The 25,817-nt window shown below is 37.0% G+C and overlaps 1 protein-coding gene and 1 pseudogene across 1 annotated transcript; both read right to left on the reverse strand.

The window, feature by feature from the left end:
* Positions 1-9,083: 9,083 nt before the first annotated feature.
* On the reverse strand, positions 9,084-15,655 carry Rab39b (RAB39B, member RAS oncogene family). Its single transcript, XM_052742918.1, has 2 exons — positions 15,226-15,655; positions 9,084-12,027 (listed from the first exon to the last, which is right to left on the reverse strand). The coding sequence occupies exons 1-2, from the start codon at positions 15,438-15,440 to the stop codon at positions 11,601-11,603; spliced, it is 642 nt and encodes a 213-aa protein (XP_052598878.1). The 5' UTR covers positions 15,441-15,655; the 3' UTR covers positions 9,084-11,600.
* Positions 15,656-16,246: 591 nt separating this feature from the next.
* LOC128118358 (uncharacterized) lies at positions 16,247-16,390 on the reverse strand (annotated as a pseudogene).
* Positions 16,391-25,817: the final 9,427 nt, after the last annotated feature.

The following is a 25,817-nucleotide window of genomic DNA, read 5'->3' on the forward strand; positions in this document are numbered from 1 at the left end:
AACCTGAGCCAGGTATTGGGGTGAACTGGAAGATCAGAGAACCAGAACAAGCCACAGCTAAACTCACCTTGCCAGTTCCTCAGCTGATCTTGTTTCCTCAGACTGGAAGGCTCTGAGTCCTCATCCAAATGGCTCTCAGCTGAACTGTGCTGCTCAAAACTTAAAAGCTTAACCAGCCAAATGCTTCTAGTTTCTGATCCTCACGCCTTATATACCTTTCTGCTTTCTACCACCACTCCCTGGGATTAAAGGCTCGCTTTCTGGGATTAAAGGCGTGAGTCAGCATGCTTGGCTGTATCCTTGAACAGATGGATTTCTGTCTCTGGAATGCTAGGATTAAAGGCGTGTGCTACCACTGCCTATCCTAAGTATCTAGTGGCTTTTCTGTTCTCTGACCCCAGATAAGTTTATTAGGGTACACAATATTTTGGGGAACACAATATCACCACAGGAGTCCTTGCCTTGGAGGAGGTGGGAATGGGGGGAAGGTTGGGGGGGGAAGGCTGGGGGTGGGAGGAGGAAGGACAGGGGAATCCGTGGCTGATATGTAAAATTAAATTAATTATAAAATAAAATAAAATAGGAAGTTTTGATCTTAGCTCTTTAGTTCTTATTCAATTTCTGTGTATGCTGTGAAGTAAAAGTTAAAGTTCATTTATTTGCAAAAGCATTCTCAATTCTTTCAGCATTATTTTTGTTGTGGTTTTGTTTTTTGTTTTTTAGACAAGGTCTCTATTTGGCCCTGGATGTCCTGAAATTCTCTCCTTAGACCAGGCTGGCCTCAAATTAATAAAAATCCCACCTGTCTCTGCCTCTCAAGTGCTGGGATTAAAGGCTTGTACCACTACATCCAACTTGCAGCACCATTTATTAAAAATATTATCCTTAAATAAAACATATATCAGCAAAAAATGGGGTTGATAGAAGAATACATTTGGGCTGGAATCTTAGATCTTGAGTTTTGATTGCTATCTTATTAGGGTTTCTATTGCTGTGATGAGACACCATGACCCTGATAACTCTTCTAAAAGAAAACATGTAATTGGTTCTGGCTTACAGGTTCAGAGGTTTAGTCCATTGTCATCATGGCAGGAAACATGGAGGCATACAGGCAGGAATGGTGCTGGAGAAGGAGCCGAGAGATCTACATCTGGATCACAGGCAGGCAGCAGGAAGAGAGAGAGCCACTGGGCCTGGGTTGTGCATTTAAAACCTGAAATCCCACCCCTAGTGACACACTTCCTCCAACAAGGCCATACCTCCTAATGCCACTCCCTCAGCAATCAAATATGAGTCTGTGGGGGCCATTCTTATTCAAACCACCACAATTGCTAAAAATATATAGTATTATTTTCTTCCAGTAATAGCTGAATATTCCATCAAATATTTTAGAAAATTTAAGTCAAATATTTTTATTAAAACAACTTGCAATTTTGGTGTTCAATGTACAGCACAACTTCCAATAATGAAAATTCTTTTTCATATATGTTACATTTAGATCTACAAATATAAAATTTTCAGAATATAAATTGTTTAATACTAAAAAATACTATCTTTTCTGCTAATCTCTGTCAAAAATTGAGTCAATTTTAATTTGGAGTCACGCAAATTTAATGTAGAGGATTTAATGTAGAGGATTTCACTGTGTCTTTTTCACTGAGTGAAGACAAATTATATGGAGCAATGTTGCAGAAAATTTGTTTACACTGTAAAGATGTGGTTTTGCCAAGGTGCTTTCTAATTGGTTTAATAAAGATCTGAATGGTCAATAGCTAGGCAGGAAATATAGGTGGAATTTCCTGGGCAAGAGAGGAAGAGTAGGATGAATCTAAGCACATGGGAGAGACATCAGGAGACACAGAACAAGCAGGACATACAGGAGAAGAAGTAACAACCATGAGCTATGTGGTAGAACATAGATTAATTAAAAAAATATGGGCTAAGTTACAAGAGCTAGTGAGACAAGCCTACGCTAATGGCCAAGCTTTCATAACTAATAAGTCTCTGTTGTTATTTGGGAGCTGGCTGGGGGGACAGAGAAAGATTTGTTACAGAGCAAATATTTGAGACACTGAAAAGAAAATATCAGTGAAGCATCACGAGAGAGCAAGAGAATCCTCAGTACTTTGGAACTTTGCTGTGAGCTTGCCACTTTTTCTTTTGGTCTTTCTATGTGGCAACCTGACATGTCATGGCACAACCAGGTAACTAAAGTTCTGGATGTTTTTTTCCTGGAGTTCCCAAAGGAAGCCTAAGGAAAATGGAGACTACCAGGGAAGGGAACATGGAGAGAAAGTCCGGAAAATGACCCCATAGTGTTGATTTTGAACTCTCAGGCTCCTGTCTGCACTATAAAAGTTTAATTCTATTTCTAGATTCTAAGAACTAAACCAAAAGATAGACTACTGCCCAGTTCCCAGACTGGCCACCTGATGGTGAGCCAACACAGGGAAGAGCTAAGTGGCTTTGAAAGTTGAACTGGCATTGGAATCATAACCCACAAAGGACCTAGAAGACTTAAATAAGAATCATAATCACATAATATGAATGCATTATATTTAAATGTATGGAGTATAATAAAAAGTGCTTGGCATATGAAGAACCACAGAAATATATGAGTTTATGTAAGTAACATAAAAATAAATTATAATTCAGGAAAAGCAAAACTGTTAAGACCAAGAGCTGGTTCTTTGAAATTATTAATTAAAAATAAGTAAACCTTTAACAATGCTGAATTATAAAAACACAAATGAACAACATGAAAATGAAAGAAATTTCTATCTGCTCAATTTATTTTAATTACACAAAGTATAACTGTACACCACATTTGAAAATTTACCTGAAGTAGATGATTTTCAGGGATGATATATATTACTAAAATTTACTCATAAGAATACATGCATTGACAGGCTACATAATGCTTTTGTAGTCATTCCTAATCCTAGTGACCACATGCCCACCCCAAGCCAAGAGTGGCTTTGCTTTTTGTTAACTTCAGAATCCATGTTGCTGCTAGAAAACCAGTTAGCTGGGGAATTGTCAGCCTACATTGAAGCCTGCTTCATAGGAGAGGTAATCCTACTCCAGGGAAGAGCAATGAATATATGTGAAAAACAAAATGTTATCTTATTATTGAAAACTGATATTCTATAAAAAACAGCTTTTGCCACAGAAGTTGAAGAGATGCTCTATAAAATTGCATGCAGATGGGGAGCTCCAATCTAAAATAGTGTGGTCCTACAGAATACTATTCACTCTGTTTAAACTATGTTTTTCCAAATTTATTTACTTGTGCATGTCTCCCCTAAGATTTCTCTTAGTTGCCATGGACTACATTTCTGGAAATACTGTTATGAACCAGTCACGAATATGACTATAAATGTAAATATCATAAATGTTAGTGAATAAAAATCAGGCAGTATTTTAAAAATGCATCATGAGTTTGTAAGAAGTGTTCAGTCTAAGGATGTGAAGAAATGTTTTGTTTTGTTTTGGTTTTTTTACAAGACAGGGTTTCTCTGTGTATAGCCTTGGCTGTCCTGGAACTTGCTCTGTATACCAGGCTGGCCTAGAACTCACAGAGATCCTCCTGCCTCTGCCTCCCAAGTGCTGGGACCACTTCCCAACAAAGAAATGTGTTTTAACATGAACAACTTTACTGAAATAATTACATTGACAGGTTAATGGTTAAAAGCCATTTGGTTCTCTCAATGAATACCAGAAAGACAATTGAAAACCTCAACATAAAGTTTTCTTCCAAATACTTAGTAGAATAGTAATATGGTATATATATATATATATATCATAATAATATAATTCAAGGTTAAAATGAGAGAAGCAGGAAAAAAAGACAAAGACATCCACCATCACTGCTGTTACCATGTTAGTTCGATTTTAATCAGTGTAAATAAGAAAAAATGAAATGTAGATATTAGAGAAAGAAAACATGTATGGATTATAATGTCTGCCTAAAAAGTAGAAGAAAACCATTGAAAAATTAGTTAAATAATAGAGAGTTTAATAAGGATTTTGTTATAAGCTATAAATATAAACAAATCCACAAATTTCCTACATGCTAGAAATGATCCGTTAGAACAATTGGAACCAGTATAATGACACAATCCATTTAGAACTTAAAAAAACAACAACCTTGGAATAAACAAAAAATGGCTAAAAATGAGAAAACAAACAGTTACTAACAGACACAAAACATTAGATGACATATTATGTAAAGTTTGCAAAGATAAAGTGTGCCTAACCATCTAGCATTGTTACTGAGTGAAATTAGTTTCAATCAAAATCCCAACCCTGTCTCAGGGAAAAGTTGACACATTTATGCTCAAGTTCTAACATCCTGCATAAAAGTAGCAAAGACAAGTTTGAGGAGAAAAAAAGTAATTTGAAAAATCTGATTGAGTTACCCAAACTAAAAGAATGTAGTATTTGCCTAAGAGTAGAAAAACAGATTAATGGCCAGACATGATATTTCCTGAAGAAATCTGAAATCCATTATAGGGATGGAGATGTTTTCTAGGTTTTAGGCAGAGAAGACCTATTTGCACCGAACATTATTGCTACAAAATATCAAGACAAAATACTGTGTAAGAAATATTATGTAAATTACATGATACAAAAATCAAGGCACATGGGGGAGGGGGGCTAGAGAGATCGCTAACTGGTTAAGAGCACTTGCCGTTTTCAGAGGACTGGAGTTCAGTTTCCCCAACCCATATCAGGTGATTCACAACAGCATGTAGCTCCAGCTCCAGGGGATGCAACACCCTTTCTTGGCTTCCATGGGCACTGGCACAAACGTATGTATGTATGTACATACATGTACACACACATACACAATTAAAAAAACCAAAAACAGATCTTTACAAAAATCTTTAAAATTAAAAGATATAAACTCTTATCCAGTGGAAAGTAATTCTTACTCCCAGCATGTCTTCCAGCTATTTGGTTCATCAATTCTGAGACAAAGGTTGTTTCCAGTTTCTTACAGATAATAGATCTTATTGCTAAGTATCAGAGACTTCTGTATTATCAAACACCAGAATTTTTTTAAGAAAATTTTTTTGCCACATATGTAAAGCAGAGAAGAAATTTCTGTGTATAAGGCAGTTTTACTGATAAGAAAAAGGTCAGCACTCTTATTAGTTGGAACTATTTTTAGCTTCAAGCACAGAAATTCAATAATCAAAAATATGCACATTTAAAAATATTGGTGTGAGGCAGGAGAATTTCCATGAGTTTGAGGTCAGCCTGTATTATATATGAGTTTCAGGGCAGCTTGGGCTACAGAGAGAGACTCTATGTCACCTGTCTCTCACTAAAAACTAAAATGTTGATATATTATTAACCTCTCAGAGTTAAAAATTATAGTAACACTTAATATATATATTACCATACACTGCTCATGAATGTTCAGTAAAACATTTCTAGAAAATAATTTAATGAATTATAAAAAATTTAAGTAAGCATCATAAATTTCATTTCTAGGAATTTTAACTTGGCATAGTCAAATACACAATATATATGTGCATATATTTAATGAGACTTGATTAAATAAAATATCACATGTTCATGCAGTGGAATGTTATTGTGCCAGTTAGGAGACTTTCAACTATAAGAGTGGGTGAAAGGCATAAACCAAAAAGAGATTTATTATCTAATGTTTCAAAGAATCTTAATACAGGGTAGCTCCAGTGTAGGGAAATCTATGATTTAATTATATTGTCAAGGACTCAGTTTCCTTGAGTCTCTGCTCTGCCATGTTTTAACTACCTCTTTTGATCACATTCAATAAATACGTACTTGCACTGATTGACTGTAGTTATATAGTAATTATCAAAGCTGGACATAGTTTTTGCCCTCATGTAGTTCCAGAAAATATACTGTATAAGAAAAAAATAAAAAAAAAACAGAACAGTGTGTTACATGATACCACTTGTGCAAGAGATTCATTTATGTGCAAATATGATACTCATCATCTTATGACTATTATGACCAAGTGCTTCTTTATGGATTGTCTCATTTCATCCTTACCACAACCTTATGAGTTAAATATCATCATTCAATTTTATATATGTATAAAGTGGGACTCAGAGATACTGAATTACACTTAATTTCTGGTAGAGTCAGAATTTGAACCTATGTTTGTCTCAATAAAAAAAAAATCCATACTTTTATTCTTTCATTAAACAACATTTGGAAGAGCAAATTTAAAAAAATCTCAAATGAAATAAACAAAAAATAAACATTTTTCTTTAGGAATTGATAATCAAATGCAGTTGACTACAAGAGCCAAGAAAAGGAGGAAGAAAAAGGCCTATATTGATACACTAGTAGTACACTATGGTTGATTGCCTAAAGTCGTAACAGAATTTTAAAATAGGCCTTGTAGGAGACAGTGACAACCAGATCTTAACCAGATAATTCCAGAGGCTACAGAGCAGGATCGTGTGTGTGTTTTCTGGAAGAGTTAAGTTTATTGGATTAAATTAGGATAAGAAAATCATTTAAATTTTTACTAATTATTCAAGTATATATCTGCTCTATAGGTTGGAGAAACTCTGGTGAAGAAAGTAAGATTACTATTTTTATAGAACTCACAACTGGACATACCAGATGATGGAGAGCCTTGTAGCCATGTTATGAAATCTAAGATTTATTTCAATTTTGTTAAAATGTGAAGAGAAATCATGCCTTTGCTTGATGCTTAAAAGAATGGGCTAAATTACTTTGCAAAACGGAGAGTATTTGAAGTCATGGGAGTAGATTAGATTGTCTGGGAAGGAGAGATTTTGAAGAGCAAAGGAAGAGTATTGTCTTTCCACACATTTTCCTGAAAGGCTTAGTGAATGCAGAAGCCATTCTACCCATAAATCCTACGAGTACAATTTCTTTCTTTCTTTTTTTTTTTTTTTTCTAAATTCACTGCTGCATTATGACATTACCACCTACTCTCCAGGATTTCCATGATGTCCTTTTAGGTCAGTGGTTCTGAACCTTCCTAATGCTGTGACTCTTTAATACAGTTCCTCATGCTGTGGTGACCCCCAAGCATAAAACTATTTTCATTGCTATTTCATAACTGTAATTTCGCTACTATTACGAATCATAATGTAAATATCTGTTTTCTGATGATCTTAGGCAACCCCTGTGAAAGGGTTGTTCGACTGCTGTTTTAGGTTTTTCTTCCTTTTCAGTATTACAGAATCTTTGTTGTTCCTCAGGCAAGGCTAAAGAGCAGGACTCTGGGCTGTCTGTCAGCAATGATATCTGGATAGATGTGTTCCCTAGTATCTGTAAGCTATTCAAAGATTTTGGAAGCTGCTTGTCCTATAACTTGATGGACATGAAAAGCAATCCATGCAGCTATCTTAGAAAGGAATTACAAACAAGTGTAGAGCAAGTACAAAAGCCCTGAGGTGGGAATGCTCTTGGAATGTTTGAAAAGCAAAATAGGAGGGGCTGGAGAGATGGCTCAGCAATTAGCAGCACATACTGCTCTTGCAGAGGAACTGAATTCAGTCGCCATATCATGTGGATCACAACTGCCTGTAACTCCAGCTCCAAGTAATCTGTCCACCTCTTCTGGCTTCTGAGGAACAGAACACATACCCACACATAGACTCACATGTATATACATAATTAGGAATGAAAAAATAATTTAAAATAAAGAACAAGAAAGGAAACTATAACTGGTATGAGATGAATAAGAGGTCAGCTGTAAGAAATGAGGTTGTAGAGATGATGGAATGGAATTCATTTTTAATGATTCTTCTGCAGACTATTGGAAGGACTTCGTGCTTTAAGTTGAGTGAAATTGATAACCACTGGAAAATTATGAGTAGGTCTTTGTTTTCAACTCATGCTTCATCAGGCTCCCTTGGGCTGCTATGTGGATAATAAACTGTAGTAGGGGAGGGGTCGCAAGAATGGCTGTAGGGAGATAAGTTTTATTACAATAACTCAGGTGATAAGTAACATTGGACATCAGTGTGTTAACATTGAAAGTGTTGAAAAGTTGTCAGATTGTTGTTTTACTCTTTATGGCAACATAATTTTCAGATGGCTCAAATGTGGAGTAAAAAAGAGAAGGAAAGAAGAATGACTAAGCTTTTGTCAGGAATACACAGGAGAAAGTTACCATTTACCCAGGAGAAGGTTATGTCATGGTTTGAAGTAGAAGATCAGGAGCCTGATTTGGGACATTTAAACTTGTGGCGCTAATGAACAATTAAATGAAGACAATAGGTAAGTAGTTGGTTATAAAAGTCTGGAGTCCATGGATGACTGGACATATGAGCTGGACATATCAGTCAAGGGCTTACTGGCTCACACATGGTTCTTAAAACCACAGAATGGCTGATGTTACCAAGGTATATAAATGAAGAAAAGATGACTAAGCCTAGATAAAGTTTTAAGAGAGTGGAAAACTCTATGAAATGCTGCTTCATTGTTAATTTTTTATTTCTTCTTTTCTCACTCCCCTACTTAATTTACTTGACTGCAAAAGTGGTAAAGCTGTGCTGAGATTAGCCTGTGTATACCTAGATGTAGAATCAAAGATTTCTCTTGTGTTTCTCTCAGATATGCACTATCCACTTTAGAAAATGTGCTACATGACTATGTTCCAATCTGGTCTGCACACTTGCAATGTTCCTCACATGATACAGTGTGCTACAGTCGTTCTGAAAACAAAACAAAACAAAAAACAAGGCAATTTAGCTTGGAAAAGACTTTCCAGTGAAGACAATAGTTGTAATTAACCACTTGCCTGCTCTTGATTAAAAATTATAATGCTGAAGTTTTAGGCTTCAAATTCAACGTTTTACATAGTGGTTTGGGCTGAAAATGAAGTAATGAGATTTCTGTGGTTTTCAACATGAGAATCATATACTTTTAAGAAATTGTGTCCTCTCTTTGGCTTTCAGATACTGATGACTCTGTTTACACACAGTAGGTCATATCATATTAGTATACACTACAGTATCTGATTGGTATCTTACTGGTATCCTTGTTTGCTACAATGAAAGGACACATTCTAGAAATAGCTACAACACACATGTGGAATCTCACAGTCACATAATCAACCATTTTACTAAATACAAGCATTTTCATTCACATACAGCTAAATAAAGAATTTTTCACATTTCATTACAGTGCACAACAAAGTGAGGCAAAGTATACAGTACATTTTGTTCTGGAATATAAGACAATCTAATCCAACATGCAGTTGTGATCATTGTTACAAGTTAATCTTTTCTTTACCTATGTAGTAAAATAGCTTCTAACGCTTTATCCTCAGTATTCTATTTCACACTTATTTTCTAAAACCCACTTATTGCAGTGACAACAGGACTGAATTTTACTAAAATGATTTTTAAGATTTTTCTAGAACTTATTTAAGCAGTTAAGTTCAGCCACCTCTGCTGCATCTATGCTGGGTATTTTGAAACCCACGTTAAAAAACCAGGAATGAGAAAGTATATAATGTATTTTAGTCAAGAAAACTGTAGACATGTTTTATTTCTATGCGCCCCCTTTTGAGTTGACACGAATCTAGTCAACTCTTATTTATCCATGGGATAATCTAGGCTTTGGAACCATCTAGACATGAGTATAGTTGTTGAAATTTTGTGTTAACCCACAAAAAGGTTGTCTTCTACAACCAAGAAGCTGACAATTTAAACTGTATGAAATGAATATAGAATAGATGATCACTTCACCTGCAGTTGATGATGTGAAGTGGTCCAAGATGATTTGCTTATCTAAGTTGGAGCAAAGGTGGCAGAAGGGTCTTCTATAATTTTTATTATTTGGTTTATTTTAGCTGAAACAAATTCCCAGATTTTCTGATTCAAGCATATTCATACTGAACTTGAACAGGATATTGCAAAAACAATTTGCCAATCTTTCTACCACAATGGATATGAGAAATTTGACTCTAATCGGAATAGTTTTCTTACTGTGAAAAGTATGGCTTTTGCCTAGCTGAACTGGCTACAATCCAAAAAGTAATTTAAAGCATCACTTCTTTTCAAAAGATAATGAAATTTTCATGTCAGCCATTCTAATTTGCTGATGTGGTTAGCTGTCTGTTCACCTGAGAATTAAAAGCTGACTCTCTTGGGTAGACAGGAGCCAAGTGTAGGTACATAGCAGACAGGTAGCCAAGGTCATTGTGGTGTGAGTACTTTACCCCTATCCCACTCCCCATTGTTGTATTTGGTTTCTTTCAATAAAATGTTCATAGTGTTTGTGAGACAAACACTTAGAAACCCACACAGTTTTAATGTGTTTTCAGTTGTGTAGTTAATCCCTTATTTAATGCCCTCCTGTCAATAATAACTGAATGGGCTTTACCTTTGATTCATTCCTAGATTCCTGCAGGATTATAGCTGAGCTGTAAAACAACAAGGAAAACATATCCTATCATGTAGAGAACATTAATTTATAATCACATGACTTCCAAAGTTAACAAATTAATTATTTATTCATGTGACAGCATTATGATCCAGTGAAAAAAGTTAGGAATCAGGTAGACTTGGTTCTTGCTTTCTTATTCTGTAAAATGGGGTAAAAAAATCTCACAGGCCTATTATGGTGATCAAATAGGTAAAGTAAATTAATGTGCAGAATTTTTAAGGGTTCCAGGACCACATGTTGAGCAAATATTCAGCACAGAACCAATGATCAAGGGCTTGATTAAGGTTTTTTTTGTAGACAATCTCTATGTTGTCACCATCAGGTACCTAAAGAAGCAGGCAGTATGCTTACTTCCAGATTGTGGTTCGCTGATGCAGTGAAAGCCAGGTATGATTAGAGGACAAAGAATGTGGCCTTTGATTTACAATGTTTCTTTCTTCTCCTCACATGGTCATTTTACATGGGACAGTTTCTTTCACACAGTTGGTAACTCTATCATGAGAGTGTACACTTTCTCAAATGTGATTAATAACAAGGTGTGAATGACTTCCCTTTTCATATTCACAGCATTTTTACTAGAATGCTCGACCTTGAGAAGGCCTTACCAAATAGCTGATTCATATGGGCCTTTCATTTTACAGTTGAACTGTTAGAAGTGAATTAGTGTGTTTGTACCAAACTCAGAACACATCTGGCATGGTATTATCATTGAATAAACTGATACCATACTCTTTTTTTCAGTTATCTTATTTGTCCCCAATTTGATACTTGATTTCCTTCTACATGTTTTTTATGGTCACCACCTCTGAAAAGTTGAAATATCAAGGAGCAGTTTTTTTCTCTGTAGGTATGTTTTCCTGGAACCTAACCTCCAAAACCCCACACCCTTAATATGTGGTCCACAAAGGGCACACAAAGCAATCATTGCCGAGCCTGGGCCACAAAACAATGTCTGATCTAGCCCATGTTAGTAATTTAGTCCCTCAATCACAGCACCCAGGCTCCCTATCTACCCACACATGAGCCTGTCAGAGCTCCACCCCTAGGAAGAAGGCTCATTTGTTATCCAAAGGTTGAGTTCTCTTCAGTCACATAAGGATTCTACTTATTTCTATAACTTTTAAGTTCAAGTGGAGAGTATGTTTTGAAAATGGAAGGGTTGACTAGCACAAACATCTCCTCTCTGATTTGATAACCTCTTCTGAAGAGTGAACCACATTTGGTACAAATCCACTCTTCACCCCTTCCCAACCCTCCTGGATTGTAATCTCCCCCCTTTTAACCAGCTCATATATGTCTCTTGTCAGGTCTGTGAAGGCTTTCTCCACATTAATGGCATCTCGGGCTGACGTCTCAATGTACTTCATGCCGTATGCAGCAGCCAGTTTCTCGGCCTCGTGGCGAGTCACTTGCCTCTGTGTATCCAGGTCACACTTGTGACCCACCAGAACAAATACAATTTGGTAGGGCTGAACGTGTACTTTGGTCTCTTCTAACCACTCATGGACATTCTGGAAGGACCTGCGGTTGGTAATGTCAAATAAGAGAAGACCACCTACTGAATTCCTGTAGTAGGCGCGAGTGATGGATCTAAAACACAAGAAAGAAGTAAAGAATAAAGTTCGTGCCCAAACTCCTTCACTCCAATGAACTCAGTGTATGCTAGTGTTCCTGATTACTGACAGTCCTTCAGTAAATATAAATGCCATTCTATAACAATAATGATAAATTTTCAATTGGCTAAAATGTTAAGATGGCCCTTCCTAGAAATGAATGGTCATGAACTTTCAGGTGTTTTCCCTTGATCCAGCATGGAAAGAACCCCTAGGAGATGATTGAGTTCTATTTTCCACCACAGCTAACTCTCCCACTCCAAGTCTGAACAACTAAAACACAATTCTCTTCTGCAAAATAAGGCATCTGAGTTACAGAGTAACCATAAAGCAAAACAAAATAATGGGCAATAAAGTGGTTTTTTTGACATGGCAAATTCATTGCAAGTGCTAGTAGTTTAAAAGAATTTTCAGGAATAAGATGATTTTATTATAATCAATAGAGATTGTAAATATAACTGACAACCCCAGAAAAATATCTTGCAAAATATTTCATTTTTTCATTTCTTTGTTTCCATTATTGCCATTTTTTTTTCAAGCAGGGGCCATCAGTCACTTTTGTGAAAAGAAAACACAATCTTGTTTTGTATTTCCTAAGCCATATGGGAATGGGAAAATGGGGATGGTACAATGTTCTGGGCCAGGGATGCAGAGATGTCTCAGTAGTTAAGAGCACTGACTGCTCTTCTAGAGGACTAGAACTTGATTTCTATCACCCACATGGTAGCTCACAACTGTCTTTAACTCCAGTTCCAGGGGATTTGACATCCTCTTCTGGCCTCCATGGTCACCAGGCACTCACATGATTCATAGACACATATACAGCCAAAACACCCATACACATAAAATAAAATAGTAAATTTAAAAATGTTCTGGAGAAAAATGCCTATCATCTCTACTCATTGACAAAATCCAAAGGGAGTGGCTGAGGAAGCACTAGCTGGGAGAATCTGCCAAAATAGTCAAAGCGTTCCCATCAAGTTATATTATTTAATTTGATTCATGTAAATAGTAATTAGGTTATTTCTAAAGCCTACTTGTACATTTATTGTGCTCAAACAGAAGAAACATCACATATTTTAATTTCTTGAGTTTATGAGCCTCATTATAAATATGTATTATGGTACTTTGCTTAAGAATATAGGAGCTTATGAAAGGATGTAGAACAATTTGCCCATATAATCACTTGCTTTAGACTACAATTTTTGAAATACATGTCTATTTTTAGGATTTCTGTCTTCTCAGATGGGTATGATAAATAATGAAGAGATCTATAGCTGAAAATTTAAGGGAAAATGGCCCAGTGTTAATGGTGAAATGTCTAGGGAGTTGCAGCCCAAGCTAAAGGATGGTATGGTAGGCCTTACAAATGAGTTCAAATTCTCTGGAACTAGGGAGATTAGCCCTGGGGAACAAAAATATTCCTAAGTCTTTTATGTTTGAAGATTCATGGAGAATGATAGTTATATCAGAAAATGTTCTATTTTGTGAAACTGTTGATTTGAGAAATCAATGAGCAATCTATCAAAGCTCTAGAATATATTTATGCATTAGTGGTTTGTATTTAGCACAGAAAGTGTCAAAATATTTTAAGCATAACATAAAGCTACATAGAAGTAGACATCTTCCCCAAATAAAAAGAAATCTTAACATGAAAAGATTAATGACAAACTGGGGAAATATTTTACAACATATATGACATAAAAAGGTTAATTTTTTTTATTAGACAGAAGTCCAGGCTGGCCTTCAACTACTCATCATCCTCTTTCTTCAGCATTCAGAGGGCTGCAATTATAAATGTGTGCCACCACTGTTGGTGCTGGGATTATTATTTTTAATATGTAAAGAAGTCCTACAAATCAATACTGCATAATACATAATGAGTAGTAAGTATGAACAAGCTGTTCAAACAAAGACCCCAGCAAACATATACAACATACTATTCTTTATTTATGAGAACTTGTATAAAGTATTTGCCAAAGCTTTGTACAAGTGGGAAGTTAGAGGCAACTTAAGTTTGTATTTATTGCCTGTATCCTTCTTCAACGACCTAACCAGTATCTTCTATGCTCAACTAATGTTCACTGGAGAATGAATGAAAGATCATAAATATGGGGTATAGAGTCCTTTTGTTCTGGTTCCTGCTGCTCTACCATACTTTAGTTCAAACTGTTCTCTGCAAAGTTTTTTATGTAATTTTGTTTCTGTCACTTCTGTTTTTTTTATGCTCTTTCCCATCTCTGGGCATTTCCTATCTTTGCTTGAGCTTCATCTTCTCCAGTTAAACTTCTCTCCTCTGTATCCATACATAAAATCACAAATACATACTAAAAGGAAGAACAAAGGATTGTGAGAGAAAAATAAACATACTCACTGATTACCCAATAAGTGCCCAGTGGTACAGTAGGGAGTGGCATATAAATACAAACAACAAAACACTCTTTTGTGTGTTGCCTCTGTATGTGTTTCTTCCGACCATACTAGTACTGAAGTTCCAAGAGGTTAGGGGCTCTGTCTATTTAAATTATATGGCATTCCCTTTGTGAGTAACCTCACACTGTTTCCTCAGAAACAATTCCACTCTCTGGCAACTTGGTGGTTCCAAGAGAGAATCAATTAATCAGTCTCTAGTTCCTTTATATTGGGGCATATTTCCTTCTCTCTCTCTCTCTCTCTCTCTCTCTCTCTCTCTCTCTCTCTCTCTCTCTCTCTCTCTCTCTCTCTCTCTCTCTCTCTCTCTCTTTCCAAATATAAACAGAGATATAGCAAGAAGTCAATATACATCTATCTAGTTTATCTACTTACCTACCTACCTATAACTTTCAGTTACATTAAGATGACTGGGAAATATTTTTTAAACTATAGAACATAGGCTCTGATTTTGATGAATTATATAGTAGTCAATTCCAGATGATTTATTGGCTACCAAAAAGCAGGTTGATGGAGTTGTGGTGCAAACAATGTGTTAATGAATGGCCTTCCCCTGCCTGGGCGATTCTTTTCCTGCACTAAACTCCTAGCTAGCTCAAAGTGAGCTTGAGCAAAAGCCCCAGACCCTTGTTTGTCACCTGGGTGGCATCACGAAAAAGAACCAAGGAAGTCCTTTTCCCCCCAGAGACCGGATAAGCCCCAAAGACCCTCCCACTGCTCGCGCGGGCCCGTGCTGCACTCCCACCTGAACCTCTCTTGACCCGCTGTATCCCAGATCTGGAGCTTGATGCGTTTTCCTGGCTCGATCTCCACCAAGCGGGAGAAAAAATCTACCCCCACGGTGGGGTCTGAAACCTGAGCAAAGCGGCCCTCGGTGAAGCGGCGGATCAGGCAGGACTTGCCCACCGTGGAATCGCCGATGACAATGAGCCGGAACTGGTACAGCCAGATGGCCTCCATGGCCGTGGCCTGGCAGGACTCTTCGGCCCGGGCCTGGGGAGGCGGAAGGGGGCGCCCCACCAAGGCCTTAGCTCCGATCAGCCCTTATCTGGCTCAGCCGTGAGCTCATCACTGGCCTGGTAGACTGAAGCAAGGTAGGCCCAGGCGCTGGGGGAGCAGAGGGATGGATGCCGTGCTCGCAAAGGTGATGAAATGGCAGCAGCATCAGCACCACGCACTCTGACTCATCACCAAAAAACCGGGTTACTGTAATTCTTCGCGTAGATGCGACACTATCTCCACCACACTGTTTGTAAGAGGAGCGCATACAAAAACGTACAGGAAACTAGTGTATTCCTTTCTTAATTACATCAAACACTCTCCTCTTAATTTAAATATTTCTCTGCATTAAAATTGCAAATACAATTCATTTTCATTAAAGCTAGAAAAACAATACAAAAAAGTCCGTAATTAAATAATTGTCTACATGTTTCTATGCTCAAACATGCAAATATTATTATTCATGCATATTCACGTGCATTTATTACTATTTCTTTCTTGAAAAACAGACAAAAATTTACTTTTAATTTGATACTTTTTGTGCAAATAGCAAAGTATCATAGACATCTCTCCATTTCCAACTCATTTTTTAAAAACCATCCACACTGTTTTCCCTAATAGCTCTCCTAATTTAAACTGTAACCAACAGGGTGCAAGGGTTCCCCTTTCTCTACATCGGCATAGGCACTTATTATCTTTAGTTTTGTTCTACCCTTCCCCCCGCCCCCCACTATGGAAGAATGTGAACTCAGTGCTCCCATTACCGCAAATCATTACCACAAATTATGCAGTTGAGTTTCCCAGCATTTGAGGAAATCACAGGGGGTCAGCACATCCTGAGTGCCAATTGATAAGCCTCATCTGGGTAGACCCCCACAGTGATCATGGTATCTCCTCTGCCATGTAAGTATCTCTTTATCTTTTTGATAATAGTACTTCCTACCTTGATGAGGTGATATTCTGTTTTGATTAGCATTTTCTTTGTGATTAATGATATTGAATATTTTTCATATTCCTTTCATGACCATTTGCATAAATTTTGAGACACATCTGTTGGATTTAATGCTTATTTTTGAGTAGTTTTTTATTTTGCTATTGAGTTTTTGAAATTCCTCCTGTGTTTTGAATATCAACTCTTTGTCAGACGTATGCATTATAAATATTTTTTCTATTCTACATGCTGTCTTTGCACTCTGTTGAATGTTTCCTTTCTTATGAACACTCTTTAATTTTACATAACTGTTCTGTCTGTTTTTATTTTTATTTTCTGTTCTTTTGGAGGCTTTAAAGAAAAACATTGTTCACTGCAATGTTCTGAAGCATTTTTCTTGTATTTTCTTCAAGGAGATTAATAATTTCAGGTGCTTCATGTCAGTATTTAATACATCTCTGTAATGTGTGAGGAACTGGAGACTAGCTTCATTCTTTTGCATTTGAATATCTAATATTTCAGCACCAGTTATTGGGAAAAAATCTTTTTTTCCAGTGTATGTCCTTACCATCTTTGTCAAAATCATTTGGCTTCAGATGCTGGGTTTACATCTCAGCTCTCTTTTGTTCTGTTGCTGTATGTGTTTGTATTTAAGACAATACCATGGTGTTTTAATCATTACAAACTTTTCAAAATCAGGTAGCATTACACTTCCTGCTTCGTTCCTTTTGCAAAAAGTTATTTGTCCTATTCTTTTTGTGGTTCCATATAAAATTTAGATATTTTTTGAAATTTGTGAAGAATGTCATTGATATTTTAATTTTTTTTCTTTATGTGTATGTGTGTATCTCTGAGAGTGAATGGCACATGTGTGTAGGTGCTCAAGGAGGCTGGAAGCTCCTTAGGAGCTGGAGTAACAGGCACCCAATGTGGGTTCTTGGAAGTGAAATTCAAGTCCTTTGGAAGAGCAACAAGTACTCTTAACCACTGGGTCATCTCTTCAGATACTTAGAATGTCATTAGTATTTTGATGAAGATTACATTCAATCTGTAAATCTCTTTGGTTAATGTAAACATTTTAACAATACTGATTCTTTCAATCCAGGAAGGTAAGATGGCTTTCCAATTTTGTGTTCCATGTCAACTTCTTTCACTAATGTTTTATAATTTTCAGTTTAGAGCTCTTTCACCTAAATTTGTTACTAGGTATTTTACTTTGTGTAGATATTGTAAATAAGATTTCTTTCTTAATTTCTATTTCAAGCAATTTACCATTGGTATGTGATAATTTTGATTGTCAATTTGATTGGGTTGAGAATTACCTAGGAGATTAATGAAACATATTTTAGAGTAAGTTGGAAGGGTATTTTCAGGCAGGGCTAACTAGGAGAAAAACCAGCCATGAATGCAGACAGTACTACTCAATGGTTGGTGATAAACAGAAGATCTTCTAATAGAAAATTTCATCTCAATTGCTAAAGCTGAGGAGGTCACAGAGAAAGGCCATGGTAGGGAGCTCTCTGGGTCAGAGAAGGGCCATGAAGCCTCAAGACTTGTGGGCTTTGTGCCTTATTGTTTCCCATGGAAACCGTTCTGAGGAAGTTCAGGAGAAAAGCACTTTAGAGCTTGCAGCTTTTCCTGTTTAGGAACCAATACACATAGTATGAGCTCTAATAATTTGTACCTTCTTTTAGAGGGAAGAATTCGCCCAAATGCTTCTTTGAGTCTTTCCAAAGTATTTTAAAAGATGAATGAGATGGCTTCTGTTAGTTATTTAGCGGCGCTCTTACCCTGTGAGGAAATGTCACGAAACACGACAGAATCCACTAACAAGAGTTTTATTAAGATAAAGGGACAGACGAGTGCCCAGGCCTGTGGAAAAGACACGTGTGTGAAGAAGAAGAAGAAGAAGAAGAAGAAGAAGAAGAAGAAGAAGAAGAAGAAGAAGAAGAAGAAGAAGAAGAAGAAGAAGAAGAAGAAGAAGAAAGCCGGGAATATGGTGCCGGTTTATAAAGGCTGGGTGGCGTACGCACGTACACAGGTCAATGTAACTACTCCACACCTGTGCAGATCACATGGCTACGTTGTGCACACTTACACAACCATGCAAAGTCACGGATCCTGGTCACGCGAGACGCCTTGACCTGGAAGTGGCTATTTTGACCTGGAACTGGCTAGGCGGAAGTGTCCAGGTCTGCCGGGCATGCGCAAACACGCCCAACCGTGGGAGCATGTTGTGAACCCATCAGCTTCAAGTGCTTGTTTCTCAATGTCAAATGTATTGATTGGCTCTCATTCAGTTCAGCCGTTTTCTGCAGTGTCTCGCTGGTCCATCTTTGTGAGTCACAGGGTTTATGGGTGCCTCTGTAAGTTATGTTTTTCTTGTGTACTGAATTTTAACATCTGAGTGATGAAGATGATTGAAGAGCCCCATCCATCATTGAAGATTTTGCTTTTCTTCATTAGTTCTTCTTTAGTGCTGCTTCAGCACGGGCTTTGTAGTGTTTTAGAGTGCTGCGTACAAATTATATATCACTTTGATATTTAAATCAATGAATTTAAACTACTGCATAATGATTGCTTTCAATTTGCCTTCACTTGAGAAAGATGATGTAATTAAAAATGTTCATTTGATCAGGTCTTGAAAAATGAACCCATACATTTGCATTATCTCCCTATGAAATAAATTAATTCTCTTGAGATTTTTATTATTTATTGTGGTGCTACTTACCAAATACAAGGACTTACATATCCTAGGCACTCTACCACTGGCCTACAACTCTAGCACATTTTGACCTTCAAAACCATTGGAAGAAGCTATCAATTGTGACTAAGAAAATAATTTTCCCACTATTCTCATATCATCCTTTCTTTAAACTTTCTTCCATTTTTATACTTCTTTTGTTATCTTTATTCTTACATCTACTTTCCACTCCCACATCAAGAATGCTGCTAAATGTGAGAATAAAACATTAAATAACTAAAAAAAAAAGAAAGAAAATTTCATCTCTTCTCCTGTCTCCTCCCATTCCCCTTCTCCTCTTCTCTTCTCATCTCTTTTCTCTCTTATTTTCCTGGTCATCTCAATGTTGCTCTGCACTGCCACCCCACCCTCAACATGATGGAATGGAGAAACTTCTGTAACTACAAGACAGAATAAATCTTTCCTCCCCCTTTTCTTCCATCAGATAGTTGTTAAAGCAATGAAAAGTGTGACTAACACTATATAACAACACCACCATTTTTGTATACTGATTTTATATCCTACAACTGTTGGGCCCTGACCCCATTCCTTGAGTAGCTGTTGCCTTGCTTGCTGACCTTGATCAGATGTCCTCCCTATGCTAATTCCCTGCCGCTTTCCTTCCTCCTAAAACAGCTTACTGGAGGTTCCTTGTTTGTGTATCCTGCTTTTGGTGTAAATAGCTAGGATGCAAGAATGTAAAACATCTGTAGAGAACTTCTGCCCTCGGGGTTTTCCCACTGTGCTCTAAGCCTGTATGTATTTAAGGCCTCCTCCCTCCTTTAATAAACAGCATTCGGCATTCTACTGAGACAAATGACCCACTGTCTTGTCTCTGTTTTTAATCCTCAGCCCCTCGCTCGGACATGGTGAGCATGGTAGTGTGGGCCCTACATACAACTTTGATGAATTCATTTATTGCTTATAATTTTGGCTGATCTATAAACAGGGGGCAGTTTGACTTGTTTTCCAATTTGGATGACACCCCCCTATTCCTGATTGATCTGGCTAGGCCTTCAAGCACTATGCTGAAAAAAAGTGAAAGTAGGTATTTTCATTTTGTTCCAGGTCTCATAAAGAAAGCTTTCAACTTTTTTCCAATTCAATATAATATTATCTGTTGGCTTGTTCTAAAATGGCCCTAATCATGTTAAAGTATATTACTTGTATACCAAATTTGTTCAACAGTTTTATAATGAAGATGTTGAATTTTATTGGGTAACTTTTCAATTGAGATGAGCATGTAGTTTTTGATTTTCAATCTGTGGATGTTGTTTTTGTGTCCATTGATCTATATATATCTGTATATGTATCTGTATATATATATATATATATATATATATATATATCTGTATCTGTATATAATGTATATCTGTATATATTAGTTGTCTGTAGCTGGACCCTCCTTGCATTTTTGAATGAATCCTATTTAGTTATGGTGAATAATCTTTAAATTCAGTCCACAAGACTGGATGTCTCAGCTGGTCTTCAGTATATGCCAGAATCCCAAAGAAGTAGGCTCCAATACCAGTAAATGAATGGACTTGCCATCTAGAGTGAGGGCAAGCAGAAAAAGGACAAAGAATTTCCTTCTTCTATATCCTCTATATAAGTGTGGCAGAGATTAAATGTGGGTCTTCCCACCTCAAAAGATACAGTTTAAAGGTGGGTCTTCCTATTTCAAACTATTTAATTAAGAAAAAAAATCCCCCACAGGTGTTCCCAGATGCTTAGATTTTAGTTAATTCCAGATATAGTCAAATTGACACCAAGAATAGGCATCACACTTTCATTCAGTTCCTTCCATGCTCCCCCACTCTCAAATTTGTAGCCTCTTTTGTTATTATTGTTACACATATACAAATACAACTTGCTTAGTCCATTTTTGTTGTTTGTGTTTATGACTTTAGGTCTGACCACTTTATGTTGGATAAACAACAAGAAGGCTCAGTCCTGGGAGAAGCTAGTTCTTCCATTCCCAGCAGTCATTAGTTGTCTATAGTTCTTTGTCTAAAGGTGAGATGCCATGAAAATTTCCTCCTTCCAAATTAGGATGTCTATTGATATTATCACTGTTCTATTCATGTTTATGCAGCTGATTTTAGTAGAGTCTGTTCTACATTAGACTTCCTAGTATTCTGGCAGGTTTTTTGTTCACTTGTTTTTTTTAAGGTTTCTGGTAATCTAGATTTTAAAAAAATTAATATACTTTTTATTTAATATTTTATACAATATATATTTGTCATATTTTTTCCTTCCCCGGATCCTCCCCACCTCCCCACTCAACTTCAGCATCTCCCCCACTCTCTCTCCAAAACAAAATAAAAATTCAAAACAAACAAAAACCCTAAACAAAGAAACTGAGAAACAAAAAACCCAATAAGACAAAAAATACCAAAGCAAAATAAAAGCACACCAAAAGCCATGAAGTGTGTTTTGTTTTGGCCAAATTCTCCTTGGCATGGATCCTTCCCTGGAGTATGGTTGATATACCCAGTGACATTCCATTGGAGACAACTAATTTTTCTTTCCCAGCAGGTATCAATTGCAAACACCTTCTTGGTTAGGCATGGAACTTTGTTTCATATCCCCTTCTCAGTGCTGATTTTTTTGTCTACTTTGAACTCATGCAGGTTTTGTTCATGCTGTAGCAGTTCGTATATATGAGTTCATATATGTGTGTGTGTGTGTGTGTGTGTGTGTGTGTGTGTGTGTGTGTGTGTATATATATATATATGTGGCTTGTTGCTGGAGAATTTCTCTCCAGCTCTTGCCGCCAAGTCCCGCCAGTCCCAGAGCCCACTTATAAAATAAACACACAGACTCTTACATTATTTAAACTGCCTGGCCATTAGCTCAGGCCTATCATTGTCTAGCTCTTACTCTTATATTTAGCCCATTTCTATTAATCTTTACTTTGCCACGTGGCTCATGGCTTACCGGTACTTTACATCTTCCTTGTCCTGGCAGTGGCTCCAGGCAATCTCCCTTCTCCTTCCTGTTTCCTCTTTTCTCCTCTCTGTTAGTCCCGCCTATACTTCCTGCCTGGCCACTGGTCAATCAGTGTTTATTTATACAGAGTGATATCCACAGCACTTCCCCTTTTTTTTTCTTTTTCAAAAAGGAAGCTTTTAACTTTAGCATAGTAAAATTACATATAACAAAACAATTATCGAGAAAGAATTACAGTTACAATATTAAAGAAGATATCTTATCCATCTTATATTTGTGAGTTTAAGGTTTTATATCTAACTTATCTTTTATCATAACTAAGGAAAATTGTAACTATCTAGTTTTAACTACATCAAAGACCTCAGAAGGATATAATATTGCCTGAGAAATGGGAGAAGGATGCAAGCAACTTTTGGGAGTCTTGCAAGGTAGACAGAGACAGCTGGCAGCCTGGACAGTCACCTCATGTTCCTTTGTAAAGTTGGGGCATCTGTCTTTAGCCCACAGGGCTAGAGTCTCTCGGTCATTCCTTTTAGTGTCTTATAGAATGTCTGGCAGTCTCCTCTGTGAAGCAGGAAACTGAAGGACCATCTTGTCAAGCAAAGTTTAGTGGTCATCCTTCCATGGGTCCTGTATATCCAGTCAATCAAGCAGTCCAGGCAAGAACAGTTTCTTGCCCAAATGGCTATCTTTGCCAAGATGAAGATAAACTCCATATGGAGTGTCTTCAATGCCCATCCTCTTCTCTGAAGTAAATCCAGTGCTGCCAGGAGCAGACATGTCTCACTGTCCAGAAAGTCTGAATTTTTAAAAATATTTTAAATGCCATATTCTGTAGGTTTTTGAAGTATTTGAAGATTGTATACCTAGAAGACTTAACTAACATGGCCATAAGTATGATTATCATAGATGACTAATTATTAATCTACTTAATTATCCATTTTAATCTAAATGAGTTACATAAACATAATACCTTAAACTAGAATAGAAATATATATACAGTATAACAAAATTAAGTTTAAACTTGTATCAATAAACTAAAACCTATACCAATGTAAAACATTTTAAACATAAACTAAAATCTATACCAAATGTAAAACATTTTAAACAAGTTGTTGTTCTTTAATAGTAGGTTTATTAATTTACCTTTCATCTTATCATATCTATGTCCTATATATTTATATCATATCTCCTTTTCTTTAGAAAGAGATTGTATTTATAATCAACCTGTTTTAAATAAAAATATTGGTTTTTCTCTGTCCCACACCAGAGGGCTCTTTTGATATGGGACAAAAGAATCTTTTAACCTTTTATTTTAGGAATATGTCTGGGTTTAGAGAGGGAGTGAGCCGATTCCATCTCCAAAGCCACCTTGGTATATTTGGGAATTTGGGCTTAGCTTCTCTTACTACTTCCTGATGGAAGGGGGCACTGTATCTTATGGGGACACAAAGAAAATTTTAGGATTATGGAATAGTCCGTGAGGCTGTATCGTCTGAGCCAGTCGCCTTGAAACAGTTCTGGATGTTGGATCATCTGGGCCATGGTGTCATCAGAGACCTTTCAGGGGGACTTGGCTGGTCAAACCTGGTGTATCTTAATCTGGAACAAATCCATAGCCTCTGGCTTTCTGTGGAAACAAAAGCAGAGCCTCCTTTCCAAAGTAACATATCATTACATCCAAATTTTGAAGTCAAGGTACCTTTAAAATATACATATTAGTTTAATTCAACAGCTTTTACAAAAAATATTTTTCTGTAGTTAAAAATCTCAAAGACAACACAATCCAGATTCTCTGTGTAATATTCATCTTTACGTGGCTTTTTTATATTAATTTACCTTTTTTTGTCTCTTTCAAGCCTACGTATATTTTACACACATTGTAAACTATTTTATCTGAATCAGTCTTATTGTGAACCTATTGCTTTAAACTGCAGCATTTTAAGACTGAAAAGGCACTGTGGCTGCTGGCTCCACCCACTTTAGCTTCCCAACATGGTGGTGTTATGTTTTCTGCCAGCTCTGGGAGTCATCAAGTCTCAGAAATAGTGGGTCTACGCTTTTATCAAAGTAGCGTGTAGCCCAGAAACCTCTTTTTTTTAATACTAGTAAAGACTAAATCTACCACACAGCGTAATGTGCCACTGGCACACGCCTCATTCTCACCATACTGGCGGTCAAATGCACACACCAGGAACCTGCCGTAGTTGAAACCTGCGTTTTGCGGTGTCTAGCTGTCCCTATGAGACATGAAGAAGGAACCTGTTTTTGGCTCTGTTGAGAATTGTTTATTAAATATTTTAGGTTTAAGGTGGAAACTCGAGCCGTTGGGCACCATTTCTCAGGTACCATTATATTCCTTCTCAGGTCTTTGATGGGATTGAAGATTATCAATTATAGTTACAACTTAATTAATATATATATATACATATATATACATATATATAATATCTTAGATAGAACATATTAAGTATTAGATTCAGGTTCTTTAGGATACGATACCCTTTGGAATGATCTTTGTAACATACCATTTACCTATGCTCTAGACTTCTCTGGATTTTAGTATGTGTTTCTTGCTTGATATTGTTCACATTGATTGTAGTTCCATCTTATCTAGGTCATTATCCCTCATTACTCCTAGACAATATTTGATAACCATTCCTTTGTATATAGTCTTGTATTAAGTTAGAACCTTCTTATTTAGACAAAAAGGGGGAGATGTAGTGGGTAGCCATTCCAGCTTTGGTCTGGAAGTTCCAACCCCCATTGAGGTTTTGGTAACTATCACACCCACAAGGCGGGGCCAAGGGAGGGCCCTGAAGACCTGAAATCGGGACGTGCTGCACTCTCTTGCGGCTGGGAGCCCGGATGCTAGAGGTGGACAGAGGAGAGTTCTCCAGAGAACATCGCCAGACTACTGCTGCATCTTTCCCAGAACTCTCAACCTACCTATCCCTTCATTTGTAAGTTACGCCATTAAAAAAATCTCCTTTTAACTACGTGGAGTGGCCTTAATAATTTCACCAATAGTGGCTGGATGATGTTTCCTTGGAGTCATCCACCACTTCTGGCTCTCACAGTCTTTCCACCTCCTTCTGGATAGATTCCTGAGTCTGGAGGGGAAGGGTTTGATAAAGGTATCCAATTTTAGAATGACCACTCCAAAGTCTCTCCTTTGCTTTACATTGTCCAGTTGTGGGTCTCTGTATTAATTACCATCTACTCCATAAAGACACTTCTCTGATGTGGAATGAGGGAGGTACTGATCTGTGACCATGGCAATATGTCATTAGGGGTTATTTATTGCTATATTCCGTTATCAGACTAATAGTGCTAGGTTTTCCCTTAGTCCAATGACTCATCTGGTTTCAGGTTTTTGGCCACTTTAACAGTGTTAGATATGGGTTCCATCTCATAGAATGGGCCTTAAGTTCAATAAAAAGTAGTTAGCTATTCCCATAAATAACATTTGTGCCACTGTTACACCAGTATATCTTACAGACAGGTTGCTGCTGTAGGTTGCAATGTTGATACTGATGATTACCTTTCTCCTCTGGTAGCATGCAGAGTACCTTCCAGCATCATGAACTCTAATCAGTAGAAGTGAAGCTTCTAGTTAGGTACCAGCTCAACTTCTCTGTGTTTGATGACATAAGTGTTGTCATCTTTAGCAATAGGGCATTACCATCAGGTTGTGAAGAGCAACCAACAC

The sequence above is a fragment of the Peromyscus californicus genome, unplaced genomic scaffold (genome assembly GCF_007827085.1).
Source record: "Peromyscus californicus insignis strain IS unplaced genomic scaffold, ASM782708v3 Scaffold_10__1_contigs__length_136768540, whole genome shotgun sequence".
NCBI classification, from domain to species: domain Eukaryota; kingdom Metazoa; phylum Chordata; class Mammalia; order Rodentia; family Cricetidae; genus Peromyscus; species Peromyscus californicus.

What these genes read in the sequence shown, in the direction of transcription:
- Rab39b (XM_052742918.1), bottom strand. Translation starts at nt 15,440, where the DNA reads ATGGAGGCCATCTGGCTGTACCAGTTCCGGCTCATTGTCATCGGCGAT. An exon ending in GCGGGTCAAGAGAGGTTCAG is followed by an intron (nt 12,028 to 15,225) that starts GTGGGAGTGCAG and finishes CTTGTGTTTTAG; the next exon opens with ATCCATCACTCGCGCCTACT.